The 10,286-nt window shown below is 48.5% G+C and overlaps 1 protein-coding gene across 1 annotated transcript; it reads right to left on the bottom strand.

The window, feature by feature from the left end:
• Nucleotides 1-2,813: 2,813 nt before the first annotated feature.
• On the bottom strand, nucleotides 2,814-5,369 carry lingo2b (leucine rich repeat and Ig domain containing 2b; the record flags this gene model as incomplete). Its single annotated transcript, XM_080413459.1, has 3 exons — nucleotides 2,814-3,441; nucleotides 3,795-4,108; nucleotides 4,470-5,369. 3 exons carry the CDS (start codon nucleotides 5,367-5,369, stop codon nucleotides 2,814-2,816), a joined length of 1,842 nt encoding a protein of 613 aa, XP_080269585.1.
• Between the last annotated feature and the right edge of the window lie 4,917 nt (nucleotides 5,370-10,286).

Raw genomic sequence — 10,286 nt, 5'->3', positions numbered from 1 at the left:
GTCCCTCAGGGCTTTATGCTAGCGTCTTTTCTGTTTTCTGTTATCGTGGGGAAAGCTTTCGCAGAACACAACCGATCGACACGCTTGTCGATCTGCAGTGGTGGAAAAAGTAATCAAATGTTTTACTTAAGTAAAAGTACCAATACTGCAATGTAGAAATACTCTGTTACAGGTAAAAGTCCGGAATTCAAAATGTACTTGAGTAAAAGTACAAAAGTATTGGCATCAACATATTATTATGCAGAATGTCCCATTACAAGTTTTCAAATAGCTATTTTCAAATGGCCGAAATGTATATAGGGCTGAAGTGGTTAATGTATGTTCTGTAATAATAAAAAAAATCTACAAAGTAACTAACTCAAGTTTTCAAATAATTGTAGTGGAGAAAAGTACAATATTGCCTCTGAGATGTGGTGGAGTAGAAGCAAAAGTATTGGAAATTGAAAATACTCAAGTAAAGTACAAATAACTCAAAATTGTACTTAAGCACAGTACTTGAGTACATGTACTTAGTTACTTTCCACCACTGTCAATCTGATACTTTCTGCGAAAACCTTCCCCACGATAAGGATGCTGGGGTTTAAGTGGTTAATTGCCCTGTCAACGCGACAAGAAAGGCAATGCGTGCACATGCACACAGACGCACAGATGCTTACATGCACACACTAACACGCGCACACCGCACGCTCACTCACGCACACACGTTTGTATTCCTATACTTGTGGAGGCCATCAACATTTTAGCACAGTAATATTATGAATGTCATTTTTTTTTTGTTGCCATTTTTAACACTAACCCTTAAAGGGGTAGTTCACCCCCAAAATAACTTTTTTTCTATGTATTCCTCACCACCTGGATCCTTGAATTCATAGATATTTTTTTGTTTTTGTCACATTCCTAAGCCAATAATTTGATTATAATAAATTTAGCCCCATTGATTCCGGTAGGAGACACAAATGCATTTGTGTCTCCTACCGGAATCAATGGGGCTAAATTTATTATAATCAAATAATAAAGGAAGGAATGCGACAAAAACAAAAAAATATCCATGAATTCAAGGCTCCATGGGGTGAGTAATCCATAGAAAAAAAGTTATTTTGGGGGTGAACTACCCCTTTAAGCCTGAGTTCAATCGTGCGTTGGTGTCACTCACTAAAAAATAGGTGTTCTACAAGTTCAGAAGCTTGTAGATCGGCTATTTTGGTTGCGTGACACCAGCGCACAACGAGGTATAAATCAAGCCTAAATCAAAAATATATAATTTAACAATGAAGTGAGGACCAGGGAAATGGGGCCTCACAATGTCTATATATGTTTCAAGTTCCGACTGTGCTTGTGCGGACAATGGGCACAGCAGCCATATTGGAAAGAAATTGGGCCTCTTCTTACTTCCTTCACAGGTGTTACCAATGATACTAATTAAGGCTCTGTTCCATTCTGGCCAAACAGAGTCTGTGCTGATGGCTCACTGGAAACACTTGAGGGGGTTCCACTTGGCCCCTTGCGGGTGTGTAACTCTGAGAGTTTACAAATGGAACCAAATCCATTTGTACACTCTCAGAGTTATGGGGGTCCTAGAAATTAAAAGGTTTGAGAACCACTGTGCTACACGAAATGGAACAGAGCCTTCATTAGTATCATTGGTAACACCTGTGAAGGAAGTAAGGAATACGCCCAATTTCCGTCCAATATGGTTGCTGTGCGTAAAGCCTATTGGCCCTCACAAGTATAGTAATACAAGCGCGCGCACACACACACGCACACGCGCACGCACACGCGCACACACACACACACACACACACACACACACACACACACACTGCAGCTCAGATGGGATATTAGACAGTTTAGTCCTGACACGTGGCAAGCGGTCGCATGCCACCGTCACCCCAAGTTGTCCCCTGTCACTTCCCTGTGTCACCTGGATGTCACGGTGAGCGGACAACACCATTACTCATCACATCACCACGGAGAAAAAAAACCAACACGTACCAGTAGGGGGCAGCAGCACTGCATCACTTCCATATTGATATGTGGGCTATAGTAGTAATACTCAGTGCGCTGGATGAGAACACCATTTGGAATATAAACACGTCCACAGTTTCAAAAGATCACGTTTTTTTATATCAACATTGTCCACTTTGTCACAAGATTTACCTTCATATCGACACCCACTATATTGGTACAGCACTTTTTTTTTGTCACAAAGCCACTGTGTATGGAGCCCCAGAGTGGCCATACAGAGAAAAAAACAACTATATTGAGGCCACATTTTACTATTGGGCGCTTAATGTAATATTTCTTGGCCATGAGATAACTCATTCCGATATTTTGTGTAATTTGTTTACCAGGTATCCTATAGTTTCAATATACAGATTATTATGTTGGAAGTAATAGTTTAGATTGATGCTAGGTTTTTACTTGTGATCCTAGTTTACTATACTGGACTAATACTATACAGTCCCTCTACATTCTATGTGTTTACCTTGCTTATTGTAAGTCGCTTCGGTTAAGAGCATTTGCTAAATGCATACATTGTAAATTGTAAGTCAAACGTGGGAATGAATTAGATATTACGGCCACTAATTAATTAAAATGTTGGAACGAGTTATTGTGGCCACAAAATAGTATTTTGAGCTGTCATAACAAAAGTGTCCTCAATATAGTTGTTTACTCTCTCTCTATAGCCACTCCAGGACTCCGTACAGTGTCATAGAAAAGTTATTTTTCTTTTTTAAACTGATATGTGTGCACTGTCTGCCGACGTCGCAGCCGTACGTCACGACCCCCCTGTGCCACCCGAACCGTGGAGGTCAAATCATCTTCATGTTGACCCGGCGTGGGCCGCTGGTCTCTGCGGCCTCGCTGGCCGCGCCGTTGTGCTTGCGCGGCACGTACTCGATGTCGAAGTTGCTCTTGTGCCGGCCCTTCCCCCTGCTCCACGCGAACAGCAGCAGGAAGCAGAAGATCACCACGCCCAGGAAGGAGAGGCAGCCCATGGCTGTGGAGATGATGATGGTCTTCAGGTCTATGGGCAGGGTCATGTTGTAGAGCACCGTGCCGTTCGTCCAGCTGCTGTTGGAGTCCGCGGGGTACGGGCTCTGGCTGCGGTTGCTGTACAACGATCTGTCGCCGACGCTCAGGCTCTTGACCGCCAGAGAGGCCGACAGACTGGCGTTGCCCGCCGCGTTGCTGGCGATGCACAGGTACACCCCTCCGTCGTGCAGCTCGGCCGCCTTGATGACCAGCGTGCCGTCGGCCTGGACCTCCACCCTGCCGCTGCTCTTGGGCGTGACGTAGCGCCGGTGAGGCGTCAGCCACGCCACTGACGGCCGCGGCGCTCCCTCCGCCGTGCAGCTGAGGCGGGCGGGCTGGCCCTCTTCGGTCATCAGCAGCTGGGTGATGTTGGGTCCGATCCGCGGCTTGGTGCAGGTCACGTACCTCGGAATCAGAATCAGAATGGACTTTTATTGTCGTGTAACAAAGTGGGCGATATTCTTATTTTGTACAAGCTCCATATCTTTTTTTTTTCAGGAGATATGAGCCTTTATACATATAGCATAAAAAGTTACAGGTATGAGGTTAGACATAAGGTGCAAAAAGTAGCAGGTACGTACATTGACATGAGCCTAATTGAAGCTTTGTCGCACAGCGGTGTCACACGTCCAAAAAATAAGACGCAAGCTCACTTGTGAGCTTTTAGGTCTGTTTTACCCGCGACATCGTCATGTGACAAAGTATAAACCAGGCTATAAGTCGCAGGTTAAAAAAAGGAGGCGCAGCGCATGAGGTACCTGGACACCAGAGGCTCCTTGAGGTCTCGGAGGGGCTTTCCCTGGAGGCGCTCAGGGGCGCTGCACTCAGGCTGGAGGTCCAGGAACTGCAGGGAGGGAGGTCGGTGGTCGTTGAGCAGCCAGAGCAGACGGCAGTCACACACCAGCGGGTTCCCGCCCAGACACAACCTCTGCAGGCTGTCAGGTGAGGCAAACACCTCCCGCTCCAGAGAGTCCAGCCGGTTCTGAGACACGTCCAGCAGACGCAAAGCCCTCAGGCCCACAAACGCTAAGGGCTCAATGGAAGCCAGGTGCGCCCCTTGTAGGCGCAGCTCCTGCAGATATAGGGAAGGCAAGGCAAGTGTATTTGTAGAGCACATTTCAAGAACAAAGCAATTCAATGTGCTTGACGTAAAACATTAAGTAAAAGAAGCACGTTATAACGACATTTGAATTCTGTGAAAATTAAGAGAGAGGGGGGAATTATAAACACATCTCCTTTGAAGGAAACGCCTGATAAAAACTAATATTAAATAAAAACATAACATAAAAAGGACATTTGAATACAATAAAAACAGAAGAAGTGAAAAGCAATTAGAAAGATAAGCAAGTAAAGCATATAAGAAACCTTAATGTTTTCAGCAGCAAACATTTTTTTTTTTAGCTGTGGTTTAAAAGAACAGAGTTGCAGCAGACCTGCAGATAGGGAAGTTGACCCAGCTCCCCCTGGTGGATGTGCTGGATATGGCAGTAGGACAGGTTGAGGTGTGTGAGGTAGGGCAGGTTTTGCAGTGCCGGGCCAGGGAAGGCAGACAGGTTGGTGTGGGTGATGAACAGAGTGCTGAGGTTGAGGCCGTGCAGCGAGAGGGGAGGCACCGCCTCCAGCCAGGGCCAGTGGTCCATCTCCAGGTGGCGGAGGCGCCACAGCCTCTTGAAGGAGTACGGCTTGAGGAGGCCGATGCTCAGATAGCGCATGCGCAGCTCCACCAGGCTATGGAGGTGCGCCAGCGCATCGGTGGGGACCACGGTCAGGTTGGAACGCTCCAGCGTCAAACTCTGGAGTCCCAACAGACCGGTGAAAGCTCGCTGAGAAACAAACACCAGCTCGTTGTCGCCCACTTCCAGAGAGGTGAGCCGCCGCAGGTCTTGGAAGCCGTGATCCAGGAGAACAACCAGACGGTTGTGGCTCAGGTCCAGGTGGGTGAGGTTGGTCAGGCCAGACAGCACGCCCGCGGGGACCAGCTGGAGCAGGTTGCTGCGGAGGATGAGCGAACGCAAGGCTAGCTGCGATCGGAAGGAGCCAGGCTCCACCGCGCTGATGAGGTTGTCGCTCAGGTCCAAGTCCTCCAGCTGCTGGAAGGAAGAGAAGTTATCGGGGGTGATGCTGCGCAGCTTGTTCTTGCTCAGGTCCAGCACGCGGGTCTCGATGGGGATGCCTTCGGGGATGGTGGGAAGACGCTTGCGGTGGCAGCTTACTGACTTGCTCTGGGCGGAGCAATCACAGCGGGCCGGGCAGCACAGGGCGGGGCCCGCCACAAGGAGAAGCAAGGCACCACCCAGGAAGAGGTGGCGCTCGTATTGGGACGCGTGTCGCATGACTCTCTCTACCCACGATGCCCTCTGTCACGGCACAGCTTCGTATCCACGCAGACCACCATCACGATCAAGCTCTGCAAGACACAAAGTACTTATTTTGGTACATGGACAGAATGCAGACAACATAAATAGGTCTTTTCATACAGGAAGAACTGACGTGTTTAGTAATTTCAATGACAGGCGAGCGTTCAAGTTAGGGGGGTGTGGGCAATCTGACAGGCCTAGCAACAAGTGGGCGCGATCTGGTGAAATTGACAAGTTGGTGCTCGTTTCACGCATGCGCCCGCCTGCGCCAAGAACTGAATTTTGTTGAACTTTTCTTTTTTGACACGAATAAACACATCTATTCACACGAGGAGTGCAAGTGAGACGCTGGCATTGCGTTGCTTCCCCATGTGAAAAGACCTTATTTCTTCTGGCTGAATGCCGGGATTGAGCCATATCTTTCTCTGGGGCTGCCTGAAGAAAAAAGCTTTATTCTGTGAACAATCTTTTCAATACTGAACTACCGGCGTCTGTGCAGCTGTCGCTACAGTTATACGCATACAAAGAGCTATGCTATGTCATTAGCAAATGATTCCAGATGTCGGTATGGGCTCATAATGAACACATTCCATGGTGGAGTAAGGACTTTTCAGTGGTGCTTTCTTCCTTCAGCCTAATTTACGTTTCGTCACACGGCTGTGTCGCACGCCAGAAATAGCCGACCTACAAGCTCACGCGGTGCCACGTCGGCACCGCGTTGTGATCTTGTAGGTCTGCTATTTCCGGCCACGTATACATTTTGGCTTTCCTCCTTAACCTGTTAAGACACTTTTCTTCCATAATGCACTATTCCGTTCCCTGCCAACTCATGTAATGGAATTAAACCGTTAGTGCAGCGAAGCACGGCGCGGTGGGAGCCACTGCAAAATGCTAATATTCATCACTCTGCAAAAAAGAAAATAAAAACAAAGGGGGGGATAACATTATCTTTCCCAGGGGAACGAAGATGTTGCATCAGGCCCGTGGTTGCGATTTGACCCTCGCTGAAGCACACGGCAGCGAGGCTGAATGCCCAAGTGGATTTGACGTGTGTATGTGTGTACGTGCGCGTGTGTGTATGCATGTGCGCGTGTATGTGTGTGTGTGTGTGTGTGTGTGTGTGTGTGTGTGTGTGTGTGTGTGTGTGTGTGTGTGCACATGTGTGTAGGGGTAGGGGAAGAAGAGCAAACAGAGACAAACGAGAGAGAACCACACCTTTCCCCGTCGCGCGGAGAAGGAAGAGGGAGAAGCCTTTTCCGCTAGAAAAACAAAAGCCCCTGCCGCAGACAACAGGTTGTCGACTTGACGGATCATTATCTCGACAGAAAGGCTCAATGATAATTGCCTCATTAACGCAGTCTCCTCGCAAACGATGTGGGGCTAATTATAAAACACATACACACACACACACACACACACACACACACACACACACACACACACACACACACGCACACACCCACACCTGTGAAAAACTGAAATGTTGATGTGAAATCTTAAGAGAATATTGGACTGGTCGTTGCTTCGTGGCGCCAAATCCTCACCAACAGAGGCACCGCATGCTGCTAAGCAGATGAGAAGTAACACGCCACATTTATGCAACGTTGACGAAATTGTAGTAGATCTACAAGCTCACAAGCTTGTAGGTTGGTTATTTTCAGCAAAGTATAAATATAGGATTTAGAGAGACGTACTAGCAATACAATGTGGGTGACACATTCAGTCAATAGCGAGATGAGCCAAAAACCTTAGCGTGCTTGCTCTCTCTCTCTCTCTCTCTCTCTCTCTCTCTCTCTCTCTCTCTCTCTCGCTCTCTCTCTTTCCCTCCTCCCTTCCCCAGCACTCACCTCCCTGTCAGACTCCGAACGGCTGTCTCTCTCTCTCTCTCTCTCTCTCTCTCTCTCTCTCTCTCTCTCTCTCTCTCTCTCTCTCTCTCTCTCTCTCTCTTATCCTATCGCCTCATCTCATCTCATCTCTCTCTGTCCTCTCGTTCTCAGATCTTCCACATATCTGTCGTCATCCTCCCTTCCCTCAGACCTCACCACCACCACCACCAGCGGCGTGGCTGAACAACCATTGTCTCCTCCGCTCCCCACAGGCACTGTTTTTATCGACCCACACACACACACACACACACACACACACACACACACACACACACACACACACACACACACACACACACACACACACACACACACACACACACACACACACACACACACACCACACGCCAGGAATGTAGCCTCTCACAAAGAGCCAGCCGTTACCACGGTAACTACAAACCCTCCCTCCCTCCATCCCTCGCTCCCTCCCTTCCCATCTCCTCTATGTCATCGGTTCTCAAAGTGGGGTCTGGGCACCCCCCACGGGGTCCTTGAGTGGGTTCCAGGGGGTCCCATATTTTACATAAACCCCATTATATTTATTGTACTGTATATATAGCGTTGAACCACTTTAACCCTATTTTATATGTCAACTGTTGAAAAATAGCAGATATGAAACCTTGTATCTCCATATTTCTTGTTTTTTCATAAACTTAATGCTGTATTTTATACTTTGCCGTATGATCACGTCAAACTAAAATCTGCAAGCTTGCAGATCGTATGTAACATGCCCAAAATAGGTGTGTGAATTAAGTTAAATTAAATTAAATAAAAACCCACATTAAGTGTGGTTTTGATAAATATTTAACTAATGAAAAGTAGTATTTAAAAAAGCCTGTGACTAAATAATAACTATTTGGATCCATTGAAACACAGGTTGTCATTTTCCTGACAAGTACCAGTTTTGGATATACAAGGTTTCCATGTGTTCTATAAAAGCTGGTCTTGTTAGTGGTATTTCCAAACTGTCAGTCCATCTGACTTGCTATTTGCCCCCGTCTTGCTGCCTATCTATTGGCTGTTGTGTTACATATCTGTCTTATAGCATACTATTACTATCTATGTTTCAGTCCATATTTACCCATCTCTTATTGTCTGTGTGTGTGTCTCACATTTCAACTAAGGTCTAGACCCCACCTACTCTAGAGCAGTGTCTCTCAAGGATAAGCAAATGAGCTCTATACACAGCAGCCATAGCCTATTAGAAAGACATTGTGCCTCTTCCTTACTTCCTTCACAGGTCTTACCAATGATACTAATTAAGGATCTGGTAAAAAGAGTCAGGGTGCTGATATTGTGCATGTTGGCTCACTGGAAACACTCTGTTACACCAGTTGGTCTCAAAGTGTGGTCCAGGGAGGGGGTTCCAAATGGCCCCTAATGGGTGTATATTTCTGAGAGTGTACAAATGGAACCAAATGGACCCGTAATGTGTCCATTTGGTTCCACTTGTACTCTCTCAGAGTTATGGGGGTCCTTGAAATTAAAAAGTTTGAGAACCGCTGTATCACAAGACGATTGGAGTGATCCAACCGTGCTTACCTACGTAACCATCGTTATGTAGTGCTATATTGGATCACTCCAATATGATATACACAATATCAGATTACTCTGTGAGCTAGGAAAAGGAACAAAGCTCAAACTCAGTTATCAGAAGGGGTTGAGCTGAAGTCCTCACAATAGGGAGCTGCGGTCCGTTTCCATAGAAGCTGAGCTCACTGACCCTCTTAGTCGAGCTGGTCGAACGCCACCTTCCACAAGAGGTGCCTAAGGGAAATAGAGTCCAGGGGCTCAAAGGGCGGCTGAGCAAGAGCAGACAGCACCAAGCCGAGATCCTAAGTGGGAACCAGGGGAGCTCGCACCGGACGAAGGCACCTAACGCCCCTCATGTAGCGGGACAGCAATGGGTGTCTACCCATCGGTCCCTCCAGCCCGTCATCATGACACACAGAGATGCAAGGTACACCTTCAGTGTAGACACCGCCCGGCCTTTATCCAACAATGACTACAAAAACTGCAGCACAGTCTGGACAGTACAGGTCTCTAGAATCGCATCATGGCCGACGCACCACGCACTAAGCACGCGCCATCTTTGCTGATAAGCTGTGAGTTGCAAGAGCTCTGGAACTCTGCAATGTATGTACCCCATTGTCCAGGAGCCCCAAATCTGCCCACCTACGCCTCCCAGGGGCCAGGCCCACAACTGGAGACGACGTAGGTTTGAAAGCCACAGGGTCCCCTGGGCTTGTGAAACCAGAATGGGTCAGTGACAGCCGCCACAGCGACCCCAAGAAGAGAGACAGCAACAACCTGACTCAGGGGGGCCTTGGTCATCACAGGGCTATCAAGAGCCACCGATGGCACCACATCTCGACCCTGTCCACCCTCAAGCGGAACAGGGAAAACGGGGAAAGAGCCACCTGGGACAGCGAGCCAACACCCTGTGTGCTACCCTGCCCAACGTCGACACTCCCATCAGGGAGGACCGGGGGCGCCATCGGGACCACACTAACTAGCATACACCATGAGGCGACGGCGTCTGTGTAGCCGCAGAAAGCCACCCGTGGCGCAGTTCCGAGACAGGACGGCAGCCGCCGTCTCGACTGCCGGGAACCCCGAGGAGCAGGGCCAGGGTGCGAAGCCATGAACTGCTGGAAAGTCTCTTTGTCTTTAACCAGCTTCGTTGCCTGCGACAGTATGGCCTCCATCCCAGGTCCATAAAGGGCTTCTGGATTGGCAAAGGCAGTGTCGACTGAGACAGCCAAAGGTGGTGTCGCAAGGTCACGGCCCGGCCATTAGCCCGTGCCAGCTCCATCTGCAGCAGACCAAGCAACCTGCACACCTCCATCACCTCGTCGACGAGGTCCTGGCGCCCACCCGAGAGGGAAGGGATGAGGCGGGCCAGGTAGGAGCCAAGCAGCATGGCCGCGTTTGTCAGGTGGGCCATGGAGGAGAGGACGGCATAAGTGGAGCCAAGAAGCTGGTCACTGACCTTCCAAGGGCCAGT

This window comes from Gymnoscopelus braueri (genome assembly GCF_963280865.1).
Source record: "Gymnoscopelus braueri genome assembly, chromosome: 19".
Classification (NCBI taxonomy): domain Eukaryota; kingdom Metazoa; phylum Chordata; class Actinopteri; order Myctophiformes; family Myctophidae; genus Gymnoscopelus; species Gymnoscopelus braueri.
Note: the sequence above shows the minus strand (reverse complement) of the source record. Positions and strands in the feature narration are given on the sequence as shown.